The sequence below is a fragment of the Anarhichas minor genome, unplaced genomic scaffold (assembly GCF_050575085.1).
Source record: "Anarhichas minor isolate MPS153535 unplaced genomic scaffold, ASM5057508v1 ptg000025l, whole genome shotgun sequence".
NCBI lineage: Eukaryota > Metazoa > Chordata > Actinopteri > Perciformes > Anarhichadidae > Anarhichas > Anarhichas minor.
This window is the reverse complement of record NW_027466471.1, coordinates 9,709,909-9,737,298: the sequence shown is the minus strand read 5'-3', so window position 1 is coordinate 9,737,298 and position 27,390 is coordinate 9,709,909. Positions and strand designations below refer to the sequence as shown.

The 27,390-nt window shown below is 41.4% G+C and overlaps 1 protein-coding gene across 5 annotated transcripts; it reads left to right on the top strand.

Annotated features, from left to right (window-relative positions):
• The first annotated feature begins 13 nt into the window (after positions 1-13).
• Positions 14-26,892, top strand: agtpbp1 (ATP/GTP binding carboxypeptidase 1). 5 transcript variants are annotated; one of them, XM_076099691.1, is made up of 27 exons: positions 14-278; positions 1,613-1,671; positions 2,901-3,031; positions 6,484-6,551; positions 7,098-7,161; positions 7,538-7,684; positions 8,279-8,410; positions 8,579-8,672; positions 8,822-8,859; positions 9,127-9,335; positions 9,461-9,638; positions 9,872-9,913; positions 11,128-11,228; positions 11,795-11,911; positions 12,339-13,090; positions 13,610-13,693; positions 13,832-13,921; positions 14,117-14,265; positions 14,468-14,555; positions 15,586-15,730; positions 16,248-16,398; positions 17,207-17,387; positions 17,605-17,734; positions 18,283-18,414; positions 19,289-19,465; positions 20,703-20,854; positions 21,601-22,698. In XM_076099691.1, the coding sequence occupies exons 2-27, from the start codon at positions 1,640-1,642 to the stop codon at positions 21,665-21,667; spliced, it is 3,651 nt and encodes a 1,216-aa protein (XP_075955806.1). In that variant the 5' UTR covers positions 14-278; positions 1,613-1,639; the 3' UTR covers positions 21,668-22,698. The 5 variants fall into 5 exon arrangements, with proteins under 5 accessions (XP_075955806.1, XP_075955801.1, XP_075955802.1 ...); XM_076099686.1 differs by lacking the exon at positions 21,601-22,698 and adding an exon at positions 24,760-26,892 and having other exon boundaries at positions 16-278; XM_076099687.1 differs by lacking the exons at positions 9,872-9,913; positions 21,601-22,698 and adding an exon at positions 24,760-26,892 and having other exon boundaries at positions 18-278.
• Positions 26,893-27,390: the final 498 nt, after the last annotated feature.

Genomic DNA, 27,390 nt, shown 5'->3' with positions numbered 1-27,390 from the left:
TCAGTTCAGGTATACAACTAAATAAATGTTATATTTTGGGGAAGGTAATGACGCATTTGGCTCATTAGGGAGCTTTCCATCCTCTTCCTAACTGCGCCTACAACCACCCAGAGAAACGTACTCTCGCGTGGTTCACCGACAGCCGCTCTGACAGTTGGGACGGGTCTCATCACAACACCATCAGGGCGTTTCAGGCAACGCGCAGGCGACCAGCAGCGGTCCCACTTATCTCGGTATTGGTCCACCCTGCATTGGACAGCAGCTCCTTTTCCAGACAGGTTCGTAAAACCCTCGTTGTTGTTAGTAATATGCAGGTCTATTGCTCTTGCTAGAATCGCCTGTGTGCGCTTTATTGTTAGCATACCGTTAGCTCGCCTGCTGCCACAGACAGGCGGCCGTTAATGAGTGACTAGTCCAGCAGGTGCAGCGGACTGCAGCCTCAGAGCCACAGCTAGGTCATCTTAGCATCTTGTGAAACAATAGCCTAATAACAGTGAATAACCCAAATGTCCCCGTGGGCTGGTGGTATGACGGTAGCGTGTCATGTTGTTTTTAAAATGGATTTTGGATTGTTGGGTTTGTGGAAGGAGGCAGCCCTGTGCTGTTATAGTGGTCAGGCCACCATCTGTCCTGTGTGAGCTGGCCTCCAAAACATGTCAGTGTTACGATTGCTCTGGAGAAAGCTTCAAATAGGTGATCTGATCTAGCTGCTCCTCCTCAGCCGCTGGTCAACTGACCTGAGATCCTCAGGTGTGGTCGTCTGTGATGTTACCTGTCTAGTAAAACAGCTGGTGGACTTTTGCAGTTTGACTCTGCAAGCCTGGTCATATTTCTTGTATTTTCTTTCTTTTAACTGCATTATATTGTATTTTAAGCACCTTATAACATTGTAAAGACCCATGTAATAAAACCATTGTCTTTATCTAACCCTAGTGTTAACTGATAGCTTTACATTTAATAGCGTTATTTATGACTCATCTTATCTCAGCCCATAAATGCTCCTGTATTCACTGTGTGACCTGATCTGATCTGGGACTCTTCAGAGACCTGTGGGAACTCACGTTACCAATGCTGGAGTCATTTCCTCGACTTTTCTGTTTTGAAATAAATGTAGTGGTTTGATGTAAGGCAGCAGAACACTAGCACTGTATTGCTTCTCTCAGACATTGTGTTCAAATTACCTGATCTACGGGTCTATTGTCTCCAGTCATTTGAGATCTGCAGCATGTAGGGCAGCCTCTTTGTTTTGTGTAAAATCAGTCAGGCGCTTCTGTATATCTGATATTAAGTCTGTCCTGGTAAAGTCGATGTGAGCCATCTCTCTGCAGCTGTAGGTTGTCCCAGCACATCCTGGACAGGTCACTAGCTTGTTACAGAGATAACTCGTATGTACAGTTCAACACATTCACAGCTACAGTAGGTATTTTAGGTTGCTTGTCATCTGGGTTTTGCATAGTTGCAGAGCCGGCTACAGCCTGAGATCACAACAGAGGGATCTCTTTAATTGAATGGGAAAAGGTTTATTATGCTCTTTGCTAAAATTGTACTGTATGTGTATGCTTGTCTTTTTTTTTTTTTTGTCCGTGAAGTCTTTATTTTATTTCTCTTGCAGACGACATGACATGTTGAAGTGGTAAAAATGAACAAACCCAAAATGGCCACAGAGAAGGGGTGAGTCGCTTTACACAAACAGACATACAGGCTGTGATATTACGATTGTGTAAAGTTACTATCTGTTCACATATTCTCGCTCTCTTCTCTCTCTCTGTGTTGCACTGTCTGTGTCTGATAGAGAGCTTGTTTGTGCAACACAGCAGATGATTCGTTGGCCTTGCTTGAACCTTCCAAGTGTATTTGTCATTATTACTGAAAATAACACTCATCATTAATGCAGAGGAAACCTCTTTGGAATAAACCTTTCAGTGTATTTGTCCTGATTAAGTTTAAATATGTATAATCTGTTCATTCTCTAGTTCATCTGTGTTCATTTGTCCATTATGTGACTTGTGCAATGTGTTTATTTAGGCTTTACTGCTGCTTCAGCATGTTTTCCTTTGTCCAGACTTACGTAATTTTTTCATCATTCTTTCAATTTTTCCATTTTTTTTTCTTTTCTGTCTCCAACACACCCCCCCCCCCCCCACACACACACACACACACACACACACACACACACACACACACACAGTCTCCGTCTCTGTCTTTATAAGGACATATAAGAAACTCTGGTCCGCTGGGTACAATCACAGAGTTTAGATTTTCTCTCCCATGTTTGCCGTCGCTGACCTTGTGTTTCCAGCTGAGCGGCACTGAGCTAAGATTATAAATGGGGGATGGGTCATGATCCCAGAAATGGTGAAGCGATGGGAGTCCGCCAATCAACTTCAGTGAAACGAATGAAATGCAAGTCGATAATTAAACATGGCTTGCCAATTTGTTATTTTTTCACCATTACATTGCATTACAGAAAGAGCTATTTCCGTAGGCTGTTATTTTGGAGACATTTGACTCACTGTGGTCATATTAGGGCACTTGCACATACGAGGGGCTGCTTTATGCTTGTTCTCCTGTGCCGCCCAGTGCTGGATAAACTGAAACCGATCCATCATTCTAATCCTTCTAATCCTAGACATGAAGCAGGAAACCATGGCAGATTTATCTTTAAGCACATGCTTACGTATTAAAGTATCCACTTTCCGTGTAAATGCATCATCGTGATGCATCACGCTGTGTGTGATGCTTACACTGATCTCTGCCCTTTCCAGATGGATTTTAATAATGTATATATTTTTCTTTTTTCATCCTTTCTCCAAATGCCTATACAGGAGTGAATGTCTGAATAAAGCTAGCCCGCTACATATATGTTCCTCCTAAAGGTAGAAATGTGTGTGTGTCTCCAGCGTTCCCAGTAACTCCAGAGTACTGATGCTCCTGGGCCAGCTGGAGAGGATGAATGGAGAGGCCATGGCGAGGGATGTCGAAACGGCAAGACAGGTCACTGCAAAGATATTTCATCTCATACAGACGCAGGGTGAGAGCAAACGCGCACAGAAACAGAATAACGATGCAATCCACTGTACTCTAACTGAAAACAAGACAAAATCCAGCATTTTCCATGTATTTTAGTGTTTTTTCAGAGACAAGCAATGTGTTTATATTGGTGTTTGTGTATCTGTCTGTCTGTCCACGGATAATCTCACGTACTGCTGGACCGATCAGCCACATATTGTTTGTTCACCTCTTGTGGTTACGGTGATTCACACTTTAGGAAACAACATTTTATTGACTGTTTATTGACCGCCATTGACTACTGACTCCTCACTCCTCTTAACCGGTCGATAGGGATCAACAACTGCTTCAGTAGCAAAAGCCACATTTGGCCTTTGTCGAGGCTCAAAAACTGACATCCACAGAAAAGGTTTGTCTCATTTTGAACCGGAGCATCTTCAGATTAATCCCATACCCAATATATTATGATCCATTAAAGTTAGGCACAATACAAGATGAATAAAAGGCTGTTTTTGTTATCTTTGCCGCCATCTTGACTGTAAAGGGAGCTGGAAGGGACAATTGAGTGATATTCAACTCTTCTTTGTTCGGGAGGCGAGAGGGAGACACACCTGGCAGAGATATGCACTCTACTGCACTTTTCCGCTTCAAAATGTGTTCAGTGCCACTGTCGTGTAAATAGAGATGGGTTAGTGCACCGGTAGTCAAAGTGTGGATGGATTGTTGCAGTGTCTCCAGATCTGGTTCTCTGATTACTCTTTTAAAAGGAGAGTAGAGAAGAAGATCTGACAGCAGAAGAAGCCGCTGTGCGGTGTCGCTGTGGAGAACAGACTGAAACACGAGTGTGTCTCTGTTAGCAGGGGGGCCTCTCTGCCTCTCCAAGGAGCCGGAAGTAATAGAAATCTCTGATGTAAGCATCGTTGCTCTAGTGCTTTAACAAATAGTTGATTCATGTATTTGTCAAACTGACAATAATTTAAACAGTAACTGTTAATGTCATTTATCAAGCAAAAGTGCCAACTAACCACCCTTCAAATGTTAGGAGTTGCTGCTTTTCTCAATTTGATCTCATTGTAAAAATAATACCAGCGATCTGAAGATATAATCTTGGGCTCTTTGAAATTGTCATGTGTATTTTGTACTACTTTGACACATTAAATAGACTAAATGATTAATCCGGTAATTGAAAAAAGCATTAAATATTGACGACAGATTAATCAATTATGAAAATAGTTGATTACTGGCAGCCATTACTTTAAAAAAGATTAATAAAAGTGTACCACAATACTACATATTTGAACTGTTTAAGATTTCATATTTTTTCCCCGCAGCTAGTAGTTTTCAGTCAATGTCATTTTTTTTTATCGTGGATTTTTTGAGTGAGAACAACTTGTAATCACTTGAGTCAACTTGAATGGAGCCTTTTGTGTGAAAGTGAAGAATTCAGCTAAATCATCACCTACTTTTGAGCCTGCTGGTACTATGAACGTCTTCACTATTGCTGTTCGTGAATTTCGTCTTTCCTCCTCCCATAATTCATTGCTTCCTTCCTCCCACTTCAAAGTAAGCTTGAAGTTAATCCATCATGACTGTTGTGCACAGTGGGAAGGCTTCCGTCTGTGACCCCGTCAATCATGATACCTCAGCTGTTCCTCTTTCATCTCCTGCTTGGCTGTCTGTCACACCCTGCCTACAGTTCCCGACTTGAAATGTGCATGAGCGAGACGATGGTTAGGGGGAAGGAGGGGGTCCGTGACCCTGTTCACAGTAACTATACACCTCAAGAAGGACTTTGCTGTACTCTTGTCTCATGTTTTTGGAGCAGAAGGCAGTCAAGAGATACCAAGAAACATAACAAGGATGATAGGGAGAAGGGACAGCTAGGAGTTGAAAGTGGGGTCAGAAACTCATACATCTGATAAAAATAAAGATTAAATTGCTCCACAGACCAGTCAGCAATCCTATATAGTAGGAGCAATTGGTGGTTTAGTTTCTGGTAGTGTGCAAGGGGGGGGGGGGGGGTGCTGATTGCATAGTGTCCTTTCCCTAAGCTTAGTGTTTTGACCAGAGGAGCAGTTCACCTCTAGCCTTAGAGGGATAGTGAAATACCTGCAGAAGTTTCTACGGGCCTTTATATAGACTGTCACACTCTTAGGTGTTTGATTCACAGCAGACTTGCACAACTTGTAGGACTCCAGAGGCAGTGAACCTGGGATTTTGCAATACATCTTTTCACCCGCAGCTTTGGTGAACTTTGAGACCTTTGTTTTGAAATGGAGTACCGCTACACCAGGAGATACTTTCCCTCTGTGGTCTCCCCGGACCCACCAGCTAGGGTCCAGAATGATGAAACTGTTTCAGGTATTTTGACTCAGACTCTTAAAAAATCCTCCAATGATGCATACAGGTTTTCACAATAGCATTATCTATTTGTGTTACAAATATGTTAAATATTTCACTTTGCTCAGGTTAGGTGAGATTACAAAAAACAGTCTGACTTCTACAGCCTCCACATTCATGTGCAGCCGTGGCTGACTAGTATCTACAGTCACTGAGAAAGACATACATGATGGGTATTGAGTTAAATTAATTAAAGGTCAACATCTACAGGTAGTTGTGCAGATCACAATTAGATGGCTATCTATTTTACTTTTAAGTGGCATCATAAAGGTTGGTTAGTTCTTATTAGAACACATTTTTACACAAAGAATAAAATCATTGGGATTGGAAAATATAGTAAATAGACAAATTGCATCAAATCATTGTAAGTATGATTATTATGAGTATTATTTTGTCCCAGGGATGGTAGTATGCGTAATCCTGTGTGTGTGTGTGTGTATTATTTTATTTTTTTAGTAGGATTAGTGTCGAGATGCTAGTTTATTTTGAATAGCGTTAAAAAGTCTGGTATGACAGAAATGTTTTAAGAGGTCACCGCTACAAGTCACTGAAGCGTGTGCATGCTAGTCTGTTTACTTTGTTGACACGCTCAGCTATGCACATAGTTGTGTAAGTGTGGAAAGTGTGTTTTAGAAAGTGTGTTTGTGTGTGTCATCAACCATGAAAGCCGCATGCTTGACACCGTTCATTTCCATATTCACCTGCTGTTATGATGCATTCCTAGTTAGTGACAGCAGATAATGCTCATTCTCCAGCGTAGCAAACCAGTTCTTTTCACATCCTGTTGAGCTCATGTCTCAGCTAATATTTGACACATGTTAAATCATGATTTGTTGTATATATCTATTGTGTAATGCGGCAGAATATTTGTAACTAAAAGTAACCGTGGTCTTCACATGTTCCACGTTCATTTTGTGACTTGTGACTTGTCTTGAATGGTCGATTCAACATTTACAGGACAACCCGCTGTACTTGGAATAACAGCGCCCCCTTTGCCCCTCGGTTGCTTCGCACAAGTGCAGAACTGTTTATCTTCACATTTCTGATCCTTTTTTATTTTGTTGTGTGTTGCAGAGAAGAGCGGGAAAGAGGTGATGTCCAAAGGCTCCAGTGGCATGGAGGTGATTCTGGCTTCACTGGAGGTCAGCTCACTCATCAACACAACTGGAGACAGCAGCTCAGAACATGACAGCACTTCAACACTTAAGCTTACCCTGTAGTTCTTACTTCTGTTTGCACAAATGGATAGAGTGGTGATTTCCTAAATTTGACTACTAAAGACTTATTTGTCTTTGTGCTAAGCTAAGCTAACTGGTTGCTAGTGGTAGCTCCATATTTACAGTACCAGAGTGGTATCAATCCTCTCATCTAACTAGCGATAAAGCGAATATGCTATTTCCCAAAATGTCAAACTATTTCTTTTAAGGTGTATTTCCCTCACTTTGTAACATTCTTCTTAAAACTAATGGACATCCACGATGTGAGCTTTGTCAGAATAAGCTCACTGTTTAAATCATTGCATGCAGAGACGTAAGAAATGCATCACTGGCTTTATATGAACAGCTGTGGGAAACCTCGCTGCAGGTGACACATCGATGCATCGTTTGATTTATAGATTAGGCTGCACGACTAATTCAGGATATTCACCTGCATGTTGTTTAATAAGTGTCCCTGTGTGGCTTCGACAGAACACCAGGGATGTCCAGACCACTCTGAACATCTTGTACATTCTCAGTGAGCTGCTGACTGTGGGTGCGTAGACTGATCTCTCTTTTTGTTTTTTTTACCCAAAAATTTATGAGCAGTTTATGCCCTGATTTTGAGAGCTAATAACATTTACTGGATAATCACTTAGTGGGCAATTTAACTGTCATTTACAATTTAGGAAAATGATATTTGGGGGTAAAGTACTTTTTCATGTGAGTAGTAAACATATTCTAAAAGCATAAACAATTCCTTGAGCCACACTAATAAATGGTAAAATGTAAGTAAAAGTTAAATGGCTCTGGGATCAATAAAGTAGTAATGTTTTAAGGTTTGTGCTTCCCCGGATTTCGACTGCATATTCCCATCATGAATTCTGTTTTTTCACATCTAATGATGCTTTATTGTTGTTTTCTGTCTTCAGGCAGAGGTCGCAGGGTCGGAGTGTTTGTGTGTAAAGGAGGAACAGGAATCTTATTCCAGATTCTGATCACTGCAAGTAAAGAGTTGCCTCCCAGTGAAGAACTCATGCTGCAGCTTCACTCACTGCTCGCCAAGGTTGGCCCAAAAGGTGGTTTTAATGTCACAGTTTAACTCAATCAAACACACAGTCCACCTATATTTATCAGGGAACAACTCATGTTTGTTTTCTTTGACATTTTGTTGAGTTTGCATTTGTCTCTGTTCATCTTGTGTGTCTTTGTTTCATGTCCAAAATGTCATGTCGCTTAAGTCATCTAAAGTCTAGTCAGCGCTGTTAAAGGTGCTGTTCAGTTTTATTGTAAACAAATTAAAATTATGTTAACATTCCGTATTTCTCGGCAAAACACATTGTGTGTTGAGGTCTAACAAACTTGTGGAGTGCATTTCTTTCCTCATAAAACATTAGCAAAGTACATTTTTTAAATAGTTTACATCCTTGCCCTTGTTGGCGCATTGCTCCATTTCTTGGTGCGTTACTGCCACTCAATCAGCGGACTAGCATGTGAATCAAACTACCCGTGTAGTGCATGCATGTTTGTCCTTGTGTGTACGCAATACAAACAAAACATTGCTCTCTAGTCTACTAGTGGTCAAACTCTACAGGGGGCTGTGAAGACTTGTTATTTAGTATTTTGCAGAAAGCATTTAGTGATGTTTTCTTTGCATGATCATGTGTGTTCAGACAGGAAGTTTGGAGTGAAAGCGCGTTTGAGCGGAGCGCTGAACGCCACAGTCAACTTAACGAAACAGAACCTACAGAACACCAAACTGCTTCTGCCCTGCCTGCAGGTTCTCAGGGTTTACTCCACCAACTGTAAGTTACCTTTAACTTTGAACTTCACAGCTCAAAATGTTATGTTCTGTTGGAATTCAAGTGCCAAGAAATACCACAGAATCTTAAACTGACGAAGTTTCAATGGTATTTGAAGTCTTTATCTACTTTTGAATGCTGTGTCCTCTTCATGCGTTTGTTTTTGTGAAGCGGTGAACGCTGTTTCTTTGGGTAAGAACGGAGTGGTGGAGCTCATGTTCAAGATTGTCGCGCCGTACAGCAAGAAGAACACCAGCCTGCTTAAGTAAGCAGTCGATTGTGATGAATGAGCCAGCATGAATGCTGTGTTATAACAAACTAGTGACATCCACAGGCCATTTTCTAATGTGTCATTGGCGTTTGTTCAGCAGTAACCATGTAACTGTGTAATTTGCCTTGTTTCTAAATCAACAGGGTAGCTCTGGATGCCCTGGGAGCTCTGCTTAAATCCAGTGAGTCATTTTCTTTGTGGCACTGAGTTTTGACTCTTCAGTAGTGTAGTGAGCCTTAATTGGTGCTGGTTCCTTTTGCCTCTCTCACCTCCACCATCGTTAACCCTTTGCCTGTACTTGAATGTTTTTCTGTTTCCCGCTGTCGCGAACACAGTTAATGATCATTCAACATAGATTTCAAGTTACCTCATCCCCAAATGTACCCCTCTTACTCCTCCCACCCTTCTCTTCATGTTTATCGTCTCCCTCTACCACTTCCCCCTGCAGAGACGAATGCTCGCCGTGCAGTAGATGGTGAACATGTGCATGTCTTGCTGGCTCTGTACCAGGACTGGCATCACAATGACACGCGGCATCGCCACATGCTCATTCGCAAAGGGCTGCTGGTCTGCCTCAGGAACATCACCAACATCAAGCTCGGCAGGAAAGCATTCATCGACGCTGATGGCATGAGGATCCTCTACAACTCGTCCACTGTGAGTGAGAATGTGACATGCGCTTGGCCAACAATTAAAGCATGCAACACGTACTACACACACACACACACACACACACACTCCATCTGGCCTACTCTCTACTTTCTGTGTGATTTCATTTCAAGGAGTGTCTCCCGGTGCGGACTCTGGATCCACTTATCAACACTTCGAGTCTCATCATGAGGAAGTGTTTCCCTAAGAACCGTCTGCCTCTGCCCACCATCAAATCAGCCTTCCATTACCAGCTGCCACATGTACCTGCTGCAGGGCCTGTGGCGCAGCTGTACAGCCAGCCACCTGGGGGTGAGAACACAGGACTCACGCACACACACTTCACTAGAGCGTGCACCTGCATATCAGTGTATGCGCATGCCTTTCATTGATGATAATGTCGTACAGACGGACACCTTTTTTTATCGCAGTCATGGCTCCTATATTCAGCCGTACGTAATACACAGACACACACACACACACAAATAATGCTTGCATCTTTGACCGCATAAATTGTTAATGGCAACACTGCTGCACACTTGCAGGAAGAAAAATTCAACAGCTCTGCGACAGGCCCTTAAAGAAGGGTAAGACATACGTAAGAAAGAACTCCATCCTCAGAATACATAGACTCACTCACTGCTGCTTTTTTTTTTTATTCACCTCACGTCATGCTCTAACTACACTAAACTAACACATGACATGTGTTAGTAATACACATGTAATAAAGATGCTTCGTGCACAATGCTTAGTGGTTGCATGCTCACCAGTAGACTTATGCACTTACACTGGACTCAATTAATTTGCCTCCTTGCATCCACAGGCTTTTTGATGGAATATTTGACCCACTTTGCTCTTCCCTTAAAAGGTGCTAAATTGTAACGGTGCTCGCACCACAAACAGGGCAAACAACGGTGACAGTGCTGACAGAGCTAACAGTGTTAACCTGGGTGGGAGCCAGAAGGTGGGAGCTTCGCTTCCCCGACGACGCTGTGGGTCAGGACGGCGTTATCAGCTGTAACCGCCATATAAGCGACAATTAGCTAAGCAGTTGGGCACCCACACAGGAACTTACATACATGTGCGGCTGGACTGGCTAAGTAAACATTACTCTACTATACCTTTACTTAGAAAATAGTTGTTTGCTGCTATGTTATATTAATTCGTAGAATTTCGAATTTAGCACCCTTAAACTGATCTAAGACAAAACATGTCTTGTCAAAATATTACTCGTGTAGCAATTTGCTTAATTGATTCTGCTTGATGATGTACATGTCCTCACACTTTAGTTAATTTCCTAGAGAGGGCAAAGTCAAACAAGAAGTCCATAAAACAATGATTAACACCACCGTTTTGACAGCCCTAATTAGCAACGGCAGCCCGAGTAATTGCCTCAGTCTTAGCGCTACATTGTGTTGACGCCTCTATATTCCCAAAAACATGTCAGCGATGTCAGTAAACCAACCATGGAGAACGGTGTAACATAACAAGCTACTGCTATTACATTGACTTGTCATTGAGATCACCAGCTCACTGTATTTTAAGAAATATAATCATGATTTTTTCTGTCCTCTAAATCTCTCACTCATCTCTGAATCATGGCTGCTCACATCAGGTTTTTTTTTTTTTTTTTGCTTTACATTTTCTCTGTTCTTGTCATAGTAATTAAACTCAGTGTCCAGAAACACTTGAGTTCTACCAGTCTGTTTATGTGCCAATGCTGATACACACTAAATAATAAACACCTTGCTCGAATTAAGGACAGTCACCTCATAATGCATATCTGTGTGTGTGTACCCAGTGGATGATGTGGTGGATGAAAGTGACGATAACGAGGAGACAGACGCAGACACGGAGAACGATACTGAGAACGAAGAGGACGAGAAGGACCAACACACTGCGGTAACATTCAGCACTCGGAGGCACACACCATATTTCACATGGCAACATTATGTGCCATTGTTGATATTTGGGGTCTTGTTCATTGTATTAAACTGAATCTCTACAGATTGAGTCATTTGAGGACGGAGTATCGTAGAGCTGTGTCAGAGTTTTTTTACTGATGTTGATAAAGTCTTCTAAATTTCCAGCAGAGGGTAGTCACAACTCACCAGTGCCTAACGCTCTCATGTCACTTTGTCAAACATGCCAATCATTTCTGATATACATTTGCAATTACTGATTTAATCAAAACATTGTTCTGCTCTTTCAGGATGTGACTAAACAATCCAGAGAGGAACTCAAAATGTCCAAACACTATAAAATCACCCTAAAATTTAACTCAAAATAAGTTAAAAGAAAATTGTGTCTCTTTTGTAATTTTTTTTATTATCTGTAGTTCTTTTTTCCCCTTGTTTTGTCCATCTCATATTCCATAGATAGCAACATACTTGAGCAATAGCCGAAATGCAGCCAGATGGCACACAGTGAGATATGAGTGTTTTCTCTCTTTGTGTCCTTTTGATCAGAACGATGACATAGAGACGGACCTAAACAAGCTGCATCCAAAAAAGAACCCCGGACGTCCATTCGAGGAGTTGAGGGTCTATGAGAGGTTCTTCTTGGAGCTTTCTGAAGACTTCCAGGTCAGTCATTAATGTTTGCCCATGTTGACGAGATTTCAAGGTGAAAAAAATGACAAAAAAAACCCTATACATTTATACCAACATGTATAATAGCTGAATTGGTTTATTAATCCATACGTATGTGACAGAGTTAAACAATGTGTTGGCACACTACACTCAGTCAGGTTGGTGTATTTTAACATGTACTAGTAAAATCTTATCTTATTAGCTCAATGTCAGCACTCTTCTGTGTCAAAATGAATTAGTATGAGATAAATGTTTTCTACAACATGGTCACATAGAAATATCTTGTCAAGACATCACAGTATCTTGCCTCTCCTTTTTTAATTCTATGATAATCTTTTTTCGATATTTTATTGTATTTAATGTCATGCGGCCTACCACAAATATCTGCCTTTTTTCTGATCGGTATACGTTATTCCTGCAGGGTTGTAACTTTGAACCGTCAAAGAGTGCCTCTACCACATCATCATCTTTCTCCTCAACTCGATCCACTCGGCCAATCATAGTGCCAACAGCTCAAGCCCTGTCCCCAAAGCACGTCCCCATAATGAGCTGTCAGGAGGATTGCAACCCTACCAAAAGAAAACACACCCCGCCGTCTCCATCTGTGCCCACTCCTGCTCCTCTAACACCGCTAGAACTGGACACCATCCACCTCACCAAGGACCAAAACAGACAAGAGGAGGCCCACATTCCTTCCCCCGACACACATACAACATTGTCCTCCCTCACCAGGCCTCCTTCTCAAGCGCAGATGATAGAGCAGGATCTGGCACATGTGTTGGAGTGTGTCTCTCTAGAAGCGGAGGGGGCTCTGAACACAGGAGAAGAAGTAGAAAGGGGAGTCAAGCAAGAAGGATCCCCAGTCAATGCCACAAGGCACATACAGTCTCCACTGCTCCTGGGGGGCATCGCTACTCGTCGTGTGGGAGGAGGAGGAGGCAGTAACTGGGGTTCAGATTGTGGCTCAGAGGGAGCCGAGGATGAGGGAGCAGTTCTGGAGGTGCCAGACACGGCGCTGCTCCTCCCGCTTCATGACCCCGACCTTTACGTGGAGATGGTGAAGGGAACGCAGTCCGTACCCCAGTACGCTGAAGTAGCTTACCCGGACTACTTTGGCCACATTGCCCCAACATTTAAAGAACCCCTTCAGGAGAGAGTATATGGTGTACAGAGGTGAGACATTTTTATTCACACTGTGGTTTGCAGAAATAGCTAAGCATACAAATGGAAGAGGGTATACAGGTTATAAGAACTAAGCGTACTGTAGTGTTTTCAATGCCAGAAAGATTTATCAAGTTTATTAAGTTTTTCAGTCTTTCATTTATGCTACATATTTGAGCATGACCTCGTGCTGACTTATGGGGCTCCAGGCAGCCCTTTTGTAGCCTCAGTAATAGTGATGTTTTTGTGATGCAAGTTGTAATTTCCAGGCACAATTCGCAAAAAGTTACATGCAATCATGTGATTAAATTCTGGGGTTGCATGTCAATCCAAATGGACTCTTTAGTCTGAATTTGAGCTACAGTTTGCCCTTTAAACTTTGCTGTGAATGTAAGGTTATGGTGGCGGGAAAATGCATTTCCTATAGCTTATTGGACTCATCCTCATTAATAAACAATATTTGTTAATGGAGAACATATTTGTCCCCCCATTGTGTTAATCATGAGTTTGGTTTTGGGTCTAATCCTGCAGGTCTAAAATATTCCAGGACATTGAGAGGTTAATTCATCCCAATGATATCGTGGATAAAGTAGTCTACGACTTGGACATTCCCAGGTAAGTCCTTCCTACTGATTGTGCTGACAATAAGCATTTAAACAGCTACAGTTTCTCCTGTTTTGGATCATGTTGAGAGCTGTGACATCCACAAAGCAGATGAGCTCAATCTGTCGTCCACATTTTGTTGTGTTTCAGTTGCCCTGTGATTGAAGACAATGGCGAGTCGCTGAAGTTCAACTCTCAGTTTGAGTCTGGCAACCTCAGGAAGGCAGTTCAAATTAGGAAGTAAGTGTCACCTTTTAATATAATGATAACATTTCAAGCTGTGGTCAACTTTGACTATATTCAACCTACAACCTACTTTCACAACAGTTTTACAGAAGTTAGATTGAAAACAAAAGAAGTATTGGAGATCAGTATTGTTAATAGTTGACGATGTTTAGGTCCAAATTTACAGATTCTGTTGTGGTGTTTCTCCAGAAATGAGTATGACCTTGTGCTGAATTCAGACATCAACAGTAATCACTACCACCAGTGGTTCTACTTTGAGGCGAGCGGCATGCGCGTTGGAACCACCTACCGCTTCAACATCATCAACTCTGAGAAGTCAAACAGCCAGTTCAACTACGGTGAGATGCATAACGACGTGTCAAACACCCAACAGTTGGTCATTCTCATCTGACCTACAGAAGATTTAAATTTTTCTTTTTTGACATACAGTTCAGTCAATATGAGGCTTGAGCATCAGACCGCACATATTCTAAATGTTTGTGTGTTTATGTTTCTTGTGTGTGTGTCTGTGTGTGTGTGTGTGTGTGTGTGTGTGTGCAGGCATGCAGGTGCTGATGTACTCTGTGCAGGAGGCGATCAGTGGCAGGCCTCGCTGGGTCAGAACAGGAACGGACATCTGTTACTACAAGTAGGTGCACTCAGAGGGGGAGAGGGAAATAAAAAAAAAACTATCTTTTTAATAAGTGTTACAGTAAAATGGAGCAAGTGCAAAGTTTTTATGCAGCATACCAATTTTTCCATACTGCAGACAACGTGCTGGTGTTTATTGATCACCTTGTATATTTATGTATTTTATATACAGTAGCTATAAAGCTCTCTCGACTACTTTATTGCTTGCTACACTGTCGAAGTTATTATGAGCTGGTATTAATGTACTTAGTACTGCAACATTTTTGAAAAGCATTCTTTAGAAGGAAAAGGGAGACGCACCCTTTTGTCACAAATTGCACCACATATTTATTTTTGAGATGCAACTTTACAATCAATTAATGTAATTCAATACAACTGTCCTGCCATAAAGTATTTTTATGATTTCCCACAATGTTTAGGGCGTTAGGGTTTATTTTGTCATTGTCACAGAGTCCTCCCTATTAGCGAACATCAGGGAGGAAACGCATCTCAATATAATGTAGTCCAGAACTACATCACCATAAACTATTACCTCAGTAATATACACATCATTTTATTTTACACATCTCTGAATTTTTCAGAATTAGGTTTATTGCCAAGTAGTTTTTCACGTATATGGAAATTGCCTTAATTGTTTTTCGTGCATAACAATAAACATAGCAAGAGAAAATACAGATAAAAAGCAAGTACTGCAAAAGTCAAGAAACATGAAAATATAGAATAAAAGAAATTACAATAACAATATGAAAACAGATACTAAAATATGCGCAACATATCTGTTTTTAAATGACAGAGTTGTACAATTTGTGCATTTCCCCCGGGACTGTGAAAGTTCACAGTATGAAGTATAAAGATAATGTGCAATTTACAGAGATAATAGTCCAACATTATAAACTAGGCAGAGTGTATGGAACAGCTGTTGTATTGAATTGCAGTAGATTATACAGGTGTACCTAATAAAGAAGCCATTGAGTGTGTTGTGAGTGCTGTATCGTGCAACATTTAGTCATGACTCATCTTCTCCTTAGGAATCACTTTGCCAGGAGTTCCATTGCAGCGGGTGGTCAGAAAGGAAAGTCCTATTATACAATGACCTTCAGCACAAGCTTCAGCCATAAGGACGATGTCTGCTACTTTGCCTATCATTACCCGTACACCTACTCCACTCTTAAGGTAGTATTACAATACCACTGTTTGCTGTAATATAGAGAGCACTAGCATTTAGTAGTGTACATATCTCTGAGCACTAACAACCCTCACCCCGTCTTGTCCATATTGTCTAGTTGTAAGAGTTTTGCTCCCTGCTAAACCTCCCAGACCCCCAGTGGGACCCCAGATGCAGCCTCATGATGGAGTCAACTGTTTTGTTTTCTTTGTATCATTTATTTGCCGTTCAAATCTGAGCTCGGATAGCTACTGTGCTCTCAAAGTACCGTACACTCATTATGCCAATAGTTATGTTGTATAGTTACATTTAGAGTGACTCAGCAGAATTGCTAATAAAACAAGCAACAATAGAGAAGCCCAATCTGAAACGCATAATCACACATGTCCCAATAAACAGCCAGTGCAACAATACAACAGTAAAATGTGTGAGGGATGGGGGGGGGGGGGGGGGGCTCAAATGGAAGTTGTATATAATGTTAGTGACTGAAATGTAAAAAATGTAATCCTGTCATTGTATCCTCAGATGCACCTGTCCAAACTGGAGGCTTTGAGGACCCCCGAGATCTACCTGAGACAGGACGTCCTCTGTGAAACTCTGGGGGGAAACAGCTGCCCCCTTCTCACCATCACTGCCATGCCAGAATCCAACTCTAATGACCACATCTGTCAGTTTAGTAAGTAAATCACCGTAGGTCTATTGTTTTTTTTTTTATTTGCTCACCATCACTCCCATTCCTGAGCAGAACAATTTCTATGTGTCCTGTAAAAAACTGGAAAAACCTTTGTAGCCTCAGCAGCCTTTATTGTTTGTTCCCAGAACTCACATTCTCTGAGACTGAGTTCATTTTCCTGGTGAAATAAAATCCTCGATGTTAAAAAAATAAATAGCAAAGAAATCAATGAGTTGATCTGGAAAAATGTTCAATATGCAACAAAATCAAGTTCGCATTGGTAAACTGACGTGGGTGTCCAAAATGTATCTTTTCCAGATGTCCTGAAGAGATTGGTAATGAGCCATAATATCTAAACATTTAATGACTGGTGTGTTGCCGATTAACAAACCTTTCTGACAAATCTAATCTAGTCATTTTGGTGATAGAAGTTGATTCTCATCCTTTCAGAAAATCTGTGTGACAAAATAATTTAAGCTTAAAGGTCCAACTTCCTCATGCTCGGCTCCAGCTCTCCAAAATGTCCTCTAAGAAATTCACTAGTAAGTGACAGAAATGTTCCTTTCTAATGCTGAACTAATTAAAAACCAATCCTTGCCAGAACATTTTACTGCATCACTACTGTGTATTACATTAGAACAGCCCTGGGGTAGCAGGGCATGCCAGTGTTCCCAAGTAGGTTTTCTGTCCAATGTAGTTCACTGATGCTTCTCCTCAGCTGTGAAAACTTTAAATTGAAGAATCTGTTTCTTTTTCCCCTCATTCGTCTATTTGTGTTTGTGCTGTACTCTCCCTCTTTCTCTCTCTTCAGGGAATCGTCCATTGATCTTCCTGTCGGCCAGAGTGCACCCTGGAGAGACCAACGCCAGCTGGGTAATGAAGGGCACGCTGGAGTTCCTGATGGGCACCAGCCACCTGGCAGCCAGCCTGAGAGATGCCTACATCTTCAAGATAGTCCCCATGCTCAACCCAGATGGAGTTGTAAATGGAAAGTGAGTAAAATGAGTCTAGAAATGAACACGCATTCACAGCTTTCAAATATACACACTGAAGATGCATACACCTGCCGAGCCTGGGCCTGCACGTTGGTCACAGCTTTATTTACCGTTAACACACACACGATCTTGTCTTGAAGGATTCTCCAGCTGTTGCTCTGTCCTCCTTCACTCTGTGTCCTCCCCGTCTTCTGCCATCTCCTTTCTGCTGTAGTCATCGTTGTTCTCTGAGTGGAGAGGATTTGAATCGCCAGTGGCAGAACCCCAATGCTGAGCTCCACCCCACCATCTACCACACTAAGAGCCTGCTGCAGTACCTTGCACACATACAAAGGGCACCACTGGTATGACCTCTTCAGGGGTATTTTGCACTTTGCCGCATCATCTTTCATTTGCGATGCATAAAGAGCCTCTTCTAATGTCTTGTTAATGTTGGTGCCATTCCTCCTGTTTAGCTGCATGTCCACTAAATTTCACATCAATAAATCACCACATTGGTTTTGAGACATTAATTAATGCAGTTACCATACACAGCAGCCTCAATAGCCCTCTTTAATACACTGTGCGTCGGCAGGTTGGATATAATGGGATATTGCTTTTATCGGAGATTTGTTTACTGTACAAAGGGTGATGACTTAACAACACAGAGCAAGGTGAGGCCGCTGTTTGTCCTCTGGAAATAGATCTGAGAAAATGTCTTTTGAGAAATATGAGCAGTACCACTGACATTTACAGCTACTATAACACAGTATCACTGTGCATTTACAGCTACTATAACACAGTATCACCGTGCATTTGACGATGATACAGTGAATTAATGTTAGCTGTTGTATCTGTCTCTGATGATTTGTAGTTTTGTATTAATCCTGTGTACATCCACATTTATGCACAGGTATTCTGCGACTACCACGGTCATTCCAGGAAGAAGAATGTATTCATGTACGGCTGCAGCGTGAAGGAGACAGTCTGGCAATCCAATATCAGTGCTACGTCCAGTGACTTACAAGAGGACCTTGGATACAGAGTGAGCACACACACACACACACACACACACACACACACACACACACACACACACACACACACACACACCACACATGCAAATGAGCTGTGCCTCATCCTTACAGTACCACAATCTCACTCTTCCCCTCTGTTTTCACATTACTGTTCTCACATCGCTGCATGATAATTGCATTGAACTCGGTACAAAGAGATCACCTGTATTGAGTTTTACAGAAAAGAGATGGTATCAGAGCAGCTTATATTTACATATCGGCACATGTCTGTTCGTTATAGTGTATGCACTGAAATACAATCCTGTGTCCCTCACTAAAGAACAAATTGTCGCACCATATTACATTACTTTGCTTCCTGTTTATCTCTCCCTCTGTGTCATTGCAATGGATTTCCTTTTTCTCTTCAATTGAAATCCCATATCTATTAGTCTACTGTCTATTTAGTCATTGACATGTGTTTCGACACCAGCTGTTATCTGACAAACATACTCCGATTGCTTTTACTTTGGTCATTTTAATAATTCACCTTGAATTTCACTGTGCAGCGGGGAAGCTGGTCAGGCCAACATCCGTTTGTTGTTTCTCTTTTGCATTATGGAATGCAAAAAATATTTTTAATTCAGCAGAATGTGAATAAAGATGCCAGTTCAAGACATAGTTTTGGAGTGGACGAGTCACTTGGGGCTACAAACCCACAGCAAACATTGTGGGTAGCAGCAGTCAATACTTCTGCTTTCCCAAGCAACTGCTCGGTAGATAAGCCAGTCTATGTTGGACACAGTTATTCTACTCCAAAATGTACTTTACCATCTGCCCCCCCCCGATGTACTCACGCACCCATACCGACACGAAAACACTCAAACAGTTTCATGTGTTTTTCAGGCGCTTCCTAAGATCCTGTCCCAGATCGCCCCGGCCTTCAGCATGACCAGCTGTAGTTTTGTTGTGGAGCGCTCCAAAGAGTCAACGGCCCGTGTTGTTGTATGGAGAGAGATAGGAGTGCAGCGCAGCTACACCATGGAGAGCACGCTGTGTGGCTGTGACCAGGGAAAATATAAGGTAAGCGTGAATTTGATTTAGTTTCAATGAAGTGTTTATGTTTTATGTAGTTTAATACAATAACTCTGCAGTGAAATACTCTCTTTTGTGACTTTATTAGAGAGACAGTGGAGAGAAAAGACAGGAAATGAGAGACATGGGGACACGCAACAAAGGTCCCTGGTTAGACTCAAACCGGGGACATTGCCGTTCATGGTCGGCTTAACCCTTTGGATACCAGGGCAGCCTGGACATTTGTTTGCATATCTTTGCATATATGCAAATGAATGGGCCACAGGAGGCAAATTAGCCAGAGCTATTTTCCTTTCTGACAAAACTTTAACAAAAAAAGTTAAACATTATGCACAGAATGAATTGCCTGGCTAATGTGTCTGGTTTTATTGCATTGTAGATGTGTTTTGTTGTGTCCACCCTCTGTAAGTGAAAGGGAGGTGCCTCGATAAATCTAATGCAACGTCCAGCAGGTGGAGCTGCAATCCTTTTTTTCCACTTTTTCTTTGCTTCACCTCTCTGTTTTATCCTCCTTTTGACCCCTTTAGCTTCCTTTCTTCTCTCTCACTGTCTTTCCACCCCAGCTGATTTCCTTCCTACTGAATTCTGCCAATGTCTAGGGATGCCATTTTGGCACTGATTAGCACCCCCACCGGTGTATCTGCAAGTGTTTGTCCAGATGTGCAGGAACTAATGTCTACTGAATTGTAGCTGCATATCTCTGTGGCCACGCCAAGTTTTGATGTCCGTAGCTCTGCTCTTGGGAAATGGGAACATGAAAGTTTTTTGGTTGAGTCGGGGGTTAGCTCTGTGTGTGTGTCTCCCCGAGTGAGTATTCATTTACTGGTATGATTGTACAGCACTGGGAAGACTTTGTTAGGGTTGCCGGTGTGAGTGCATATGCTTTTGAATGTGTGCTTCCTGCAAATGGAATATATTATCATGTTTCTACATGAAAAGTTTCCTCAGCAACTGCTTTCCAGCATTGAGAATTGGGACGTTTGAAGATGGACAACAGCTTCATCCCCCGGCTCCAGAGCAGCTAAAAAAAACTACAGCAGCCATTTTAAAATAGATTTCCGTTGGACTCTTGGAATTTTTTTTTTTATTTAGCTATATGTTGGAAGTGTGCACATACTGTGTGTGTGCAAGTTTTTTGGAATGTGGCATCTTTGTTTGTGTGTGACACATTTTAGTATCTATCTGTTGGTATACATGGTCTCTGATGTGCACATGTTCTCTTCAGGGTCTTCAGATCGGCACCAGAGAGCTGGAGGAGATGGGAGCTCAGTTCTGTGTGGCCCTGCTGAGGCTGAAGAGGCTGACGGGGATCCGCAATCACCAACACCTGCTGGATTTAGAGAGCGACATCATTGGGACACAGACGAAAGTGGTCAGGTTAGTAGTAATCTATCATGCTGCAAAGTCACACGCACAGACCATGCAGGTGCACACAGATGCTGTGAGGCGGTTTAGAGTGTTGCTTTAAAGGTTAGAAACTCACACACACAACACACAGTCAAGGAATATAGTCTGTGATCCAATAGGAACAAGAAGGCAGGTTCACACTACAGATGACAGGCTTTTTCAACTTTTTTTTCCAAGCATTGTAACCTTCCCAAGATACAAACTTTGAAATAAATGTGCTACCTAGAGCCATATAGGGTTCTATGGCTTGTCTCCATAGGAAAACCCTTTTTGGTTCCTGGTAGAACCTTTTATATAGGTTCCACCTGGAACTCGTTCAGAGGGTTGCACCTAGAACCCAACATAAAGGGTTGTACCTAGAGCTCACTGTGAAAGGTTCCATCCAGAACCCCATATGAGAGGTTGTACAAAGAACCCTTCTTTGGTGTAATGGACCACACAGGACCCTCTTTGGAGGTTCTATCCAGGTTCTACTGGGAATTTTTATTTAATTACAAAAAGGTTTTGTAAAAAACTCTTTCTTCAAAAAAGCATTCTTCAGAAGCTAAAGGTTCTGGGTAGAACCCTAGCCCTTCAGGAAGAACCCTTTTGGAACCCTTATTTCTAAGAGTGTATCTCGGATGAGAAGTATTTTCTGCTGCCAAAAATTCTACCTGGAAAGCAGTAAAGTGTTTACAGACTGTTTTCCATTTATCTGCACAAATCCCCCTCTTTAGTGCCAGACACGTTCCCCCGTTGGCACTGACACTCAACGGTGTGACTGTCACCCCGGATCACCTCTGAAGCACTACTCAAGAAACGGATGAAGGCATGCATTTATGCAGGGGTGCTGTGAGCATCATTGAAATTCTATCAATGATCATGTGTGAGGAATTTAATGACAACTCCAGAGTGAGAGAAATAATGATATTGCTGACAATTATTCTAACCGATTCTCCTCTAAGAGGGAGAGTATAACAGCCATTTTTATTTTAATTAAACCCTTCACACCTACACAGTGAGGTTGGCTGGGGCCACAGTGAACACGATGGTACAGTGTGGATGTAAATGCACATGGAACATGCAGATGAGTAGCCTACACGGCCTTCTTGCACAGTCGCTTGTAGCTGGAATATATAAGTAGGAAAGAAAAATATATATTTAAGTGAGCAGTATCAGAGCATGTCCTCATCCAATAAGGTGCCAGTGCGTCCAGTACAGTGTATTATATCAGTACAGTGTATTATATCAGTACAGTGTATTATATCAGTACAGTGTATTACAGTATATCTTCACATTGTTGATTACTCTTGTCACAACGCGTTTGCTTTCTGGAAGAGTTCATCTTGATTATTGTCTTTGAGTTCTGGCCTCTGTTTCTCTCTTCTCTATGTTGGCAATTACAAAGTATAGACTTCTCAAATAAAAAGTATTTTTTTATGTTATATCAAATATTTGTATTTATTTATATTTTGTAATTTTGTATTTATTCATATTCAGTATTTTATACATTTCTAATCTAATTAATGAATCAATTATTTGATGAAATAGTAGATGGGTGATTAAATACTGAAATGAATTGTTACCTGCAGTCCTACTTCAAATATGTTTCTTCTTACTATTAAAACCTCATCAATATCAATATCGACGTCAAACAGTGCGCTTGATAAAACGAAGAAACATATCATGTTGACAAACCGATGTTAAGTATGTTTCTTTTAAAGCTTTTTTAAAGAGGGCCTTGGACGACCCAAAACACAAGAGTTAAAGTTAAATGAGGAAAATTACATTTGAACTCTAAAATAATAATAATAAAAAATGTCAGTTGCACTAAAGTTTCTTGAGTCTTCATCCATATTTTAGGAAATGTCTTCAAACAATCGTGAGTCAGTGTTACCCATGTACATCCTAACAAATGACCACATAGCTTAACTGTATGTCAATCAACTCTATTGAAATGTGAGGTCCACACGGATCAAACTGTACTTCAGTTCAGCACTGCAAATACATTATTAAACTTGGCCAAACCCAAGCTGTGACCACCAAGGTTATCTTAATTTCTTATTTCTTTTTTTTTTTAATGTCAGCAATCGCTCCTCCACAGATTTGTTAAAGCAGTTGATTTGAAAGAATGGCTTTCAACTCAAAACCACTTAATGCTCACGTCTCTCCATCTCTCTGTGTCTCCCAGCCTCCCTCTCTCCTGCTCTACTCTAATATTGATATATTCATTCATCATTTATGTGTCTGATCATTAAGGGACTCCAAAAGTGTTTTTGTGCGCTCGTGTGTTTGCGTGAGTGTCCTTTGGGATTGGTTGCTCTCATCCCGGGTTTATGGTTTTTATGCGTGGGGCTTGGTATGGTACCACTTACCATTTAATAGGTCATCATAACAATGATATCGTGGCCATTGGGAAGCGTCTGCAAATAAGTGGGTGTCTCAGAATGAGTAAATGGGTGGATACGGGCATGGGTGTGTTTTTGTGTGAGTGTAAGGAACACAGGAAGAGATGTACTCATTTAAGTGTTTGGAGATGTGGAGATTTATCCACGTGAATGAAGGTAATTAGGGATTTTAACGCACATACACTGTTCTGTATATCGAGATGGACTGTCTATAGAGATGGCTGCAATTGACTGATACAGAACATGTAACCCAAAGAAAGGAGAGATTGGGTTTGGTATTTCTATAATGGCCTGTAATGGTTGACTCACAACCCTCATTATCTGTTTGGACAACATTCTGTCCATCCACATCATTTTACACACACACACACACACACACACACACACACACACACACACACATGATACATACACATTTACTGTACATATACTGATGCACAATTGCTCAGACTCTCTCTCTGCTGCACTCACACACTGGTGAGCTTGGTGGGAGATCATTGTCTGAGCCCCTCGGATCGACTGTCTCCCTGGGATCACATTTCAGACCATTAACACCATTAAAAACCCACTAAAGCCACTAAAACCTCAAAGAACCAGCAACCATTTAACCATTAAGACCCACTGGGAAAATAACAGCCTCCCCAGTCAGAGCACACTGAGATTTTAAGAAACATTTTAATATGTAAAATATTGTTGTAGATTCAGTGTCTGTTGTTTGGAACGTTTTTTCACAATATTTTTACTTATCAATATATTCGTTTAGCTATAGAGCTGAAACAGTTGCTTGATTAGGCGGCATACAGAAAATTCATCGAATAATCGTTCAAGTCATTTAACAACATTCTCTGGTTCCAGCTTATCTAAATTGAGGATTGGCCGCTTCATCACAAACTCCCAGGAGCCCAATGTGATCGGCTTTTGTCACATTTTCTAAACCAAATCATTTATTAATTCATTATAAAATCATCAATTTTCAGATGATTGTCGGAATGCTATGAGATCTTCGGGCAGAATTTAGAATATAATGGCACACTCTAAGATTACAGGCGTCAATTATATTTCTACCTAAGCAAAGATCACATTTCTCCAAATAAACTGGCATATTGATAATCTTATGTTTTGTATGCGTTTGATTTGTGCTTTTAAGAAATGAGCTTCTCAACAGTACATTTTCAAGGGCCATGAAACCCATTTCAGACGAGTGTTTACTCTGTGAAATCAGAGAGCTCTTAGTCTCCGGTCATATACTACACTACTATATATGTGAGTCAAGATATGTATTTGTTTTCAAGACGTGCTATGCAAATGTTTATCATTTGTTGTATATTTTCTCAGAAATAGTGCATGCAGAAAAACATTTTGTAATTTAAAATATCCATATGAGATGGATCCTGACAAGGTGAAGGTGAGGAATATGACCGTGACGGGGTTATTCACATCGTTAACTCACAGAGGGAAGTTAATGACACTTTTTATTTTGTCCTGCAGCAGCAGCCCCACCACCTACGTGATGGAGGAGGATGAGCCGTCCTTTCTGGAGGCGATAGACTACAGCGCAGAGAGCAACGATGAGGACGCCGAGCCTGAAAACGAGCACGCCATCGAAGTCCAAGAGAACCCCATCCACCTCGATCAACTGTCCGACTGCGAGACGAATCGCAGGGACTGACGCTGAGGTGATAATCTCGTAGATCCCTGGCAATTTGAGCTTCTAAGGTGAAATATTCACAACACACTTCTCACTTTGTGAATAAATAGCTTAGATTTACACCTCCATATAGACACTTTACGCTGCTACGTAGGCTACATTGAGGTGCTCCTTGCCCAGATGGATTGATTTTGTTGGCCCACTGGACCCAACTGTGTTGCTCAATGAATGTTCTCACCTTTCACCGTCGTACTATAACCTTCATGGACTGTAACCCCTGACCTCAGACACCATATAGCCTCTGAGATTCACTTATAGCTAGCCAGAGCAGCAAACAGCAGGCACCGCCGATCCTTAACTGGAACCCTTGTCCACTTGCTAATAGAGCCAGTGGCTTCTTACAGGTACTGTTTTTGAGTCTCCTCTCACACATCACTCTGTGTTTGGTTAAAAACTCCTGGTGATGGGAGGAACCTGGATCTCCCTCGCTGACCAGCTTAAAGATCCAATCACCCTGCCATACTTAGTTCCTTTCTTTAGTCTCACCCGGGACTTCCTTGTGTCCTTCCTTGCTTGCCTCCTTCCTTCCATATTTTTCTGACAAGGCAGTGGTGTCTAAACGGGATGCAGGGGTGACCAAGCAGCTCTATCGTAGCTGCAGGTCGACGTCCGTCATCCCGAGTGTCTCGTGAAGAAAAACCTACTTCGATGTAACTACACTTGAGCTGTGACCACACGTCCTCCCTTCACCCCTCCCTCTTGGGCCGCAATGCTTGTGGTGGGATTATCTATGTGCTGTTTGCCTTGCTTCATCCAGAACTGAAACTATTTATATTACTCAAATGTAGAATGTTCACGTCTTTATCAAGACAAACCTCGTGCTATAAAAGAAATGCAGATAGAAACCACAAACTAACTAACAGGCCTGGTTTGAGATTCTAGGCTCACGTACAGCATTAATAACATGAAGATGGAATGTAAAACTTCCACATGCACAGTGTTTTCATTGTTTTTAATATTAGACAGTATTAAACTGAAAAAAACAGTAATGAACAAGGCGCATGAGCTTCAGAGAGCAAAAAAAAACCTTTTGCACTTTGGATAGACACTACACACGCGCGCGCAACACAAAGAGAAACAAAGTGAATCACTTTACAACACGTCACAGTTTGCAAACCTCAGCCTCAGTCACCTCTTTACTTTGAAGTGCTCAGAGTCCAGTCCAAAGCTCGTGGTAACATTGCTGTGATGTTTTTAAAATTATACTGGAATTTAGTTTCCTTTTTATCCGTTCCTGAGATCTATGTGTACATTTTGTGGAGACCCATGCATTAACACAGATGGTGCTTTGTATTGAGACTTTGTTTGATTTTTTTTCTGTATTTGTCCACGGACATGAGGTACTTTTCTGTTGCATTTGTACAGCGAGCGCATGGCTATTTTTCTGTTACTTTAGTTCTGTAATTTATTAAGTATTGTTTTCTGGGATGCAAACCTGTTTGTATATGAGGCTTTTTAAGTGTAGGAGTGCAAGTGTGTGTGCAGGAGTTAAAGTTATTCCACTATTCAGCCCAGCTAATGCTCTTACAGTGTGTTTCTTCTTTCACTTTGACTTTCCCCTCGTACTCTCCTTCAAACATGTTCTCTCTCCTCCCCTCTGACCTCCCTCGTTCCCTCGTTTTCTATCCTTCGCTTGGCTCTACTTACTTTCAGATTTCACTCAACAACTTACAAACCCAGGGAGGTAACTGTTCCTGGCTCGCGGGTGCGTCTATGGGATGTAAATAATGTGAATGAACGTCCCTATGAGGATTGTGTATGCTGTTATATTTATGTTTGTCCTTTGCAGTTTACGTCAGGCTTCTTTTGTTTTATGTTTGTTTTGAGGGAAACGAGCAGTGATAGCGATTCATTTAAAGTCGATCGTAACACAGAAAATGAAGATATGGGAAATAAAATGTGAATGTCGTAAACTGTCTGCTGTATTTTATTATTCTTAAATGTCACACATTTGTGCCCATGTCGATCTTTCTCTCAAACTTGGTAAAAATAACTGTAAATGGATTCTGACCAGGTTATGGGAAGAAAGAGCAGTAACTAAAACTTTAACAGGGAAAAAAATGTTATTACAATCTGGGTCTTATTTTAATAGTTTTGCTTTCACCTTTTAGTTTCACCCTCTGACGTTGGTTTGGATCATTTGGTGAAACTGGACTTTATTAAACGGCCTCTCATGTTTTCAATACCTCGTCCACTCCCTGGTAAGGCTGCGGAGCATTGCAGCCGTTTCTCTGCCGTTACCTGGTGAGAAACGTGTTCACATATCTGGGATAAATGAGGATTTACTAATACATTTAGTTTAGGTGTATAGGGAGTATGGTTATGTTTAGATACAGTATTAAGTATTGTGATGGCTGAAGTATTGAATTTATTGTTTTAAAGATATAAATGTTAAAGGGGATTCGTGTTGT

What these genes read in the sequence shown, in the direction of transcription:
- agtpbp1 (XM_076099686.1), top strand. Translation starts at nt 1,640, where the DNA reads ATGAACAAACCCAAAATGGCCACAGAGAAGGG. An exon ending in CAGGGTTTACTCCACCAACT is followed by an intron (nt 8,411 to 8,578) that starts GTAAGTTACCTT and finishes GTTTTTGTGAAG; the next exon opens with CGGTGAACGCTGTTTCTTTG. An exon ending in TCCTCTACAACTCGTCCACT is followed by an intron (nt 9,336 to 9,460) that starts GTGAGTGAGAAT and finishes TTTCATTTCAAG; the next exon opens with GAGTGTCTCCCGGTGCGGAC.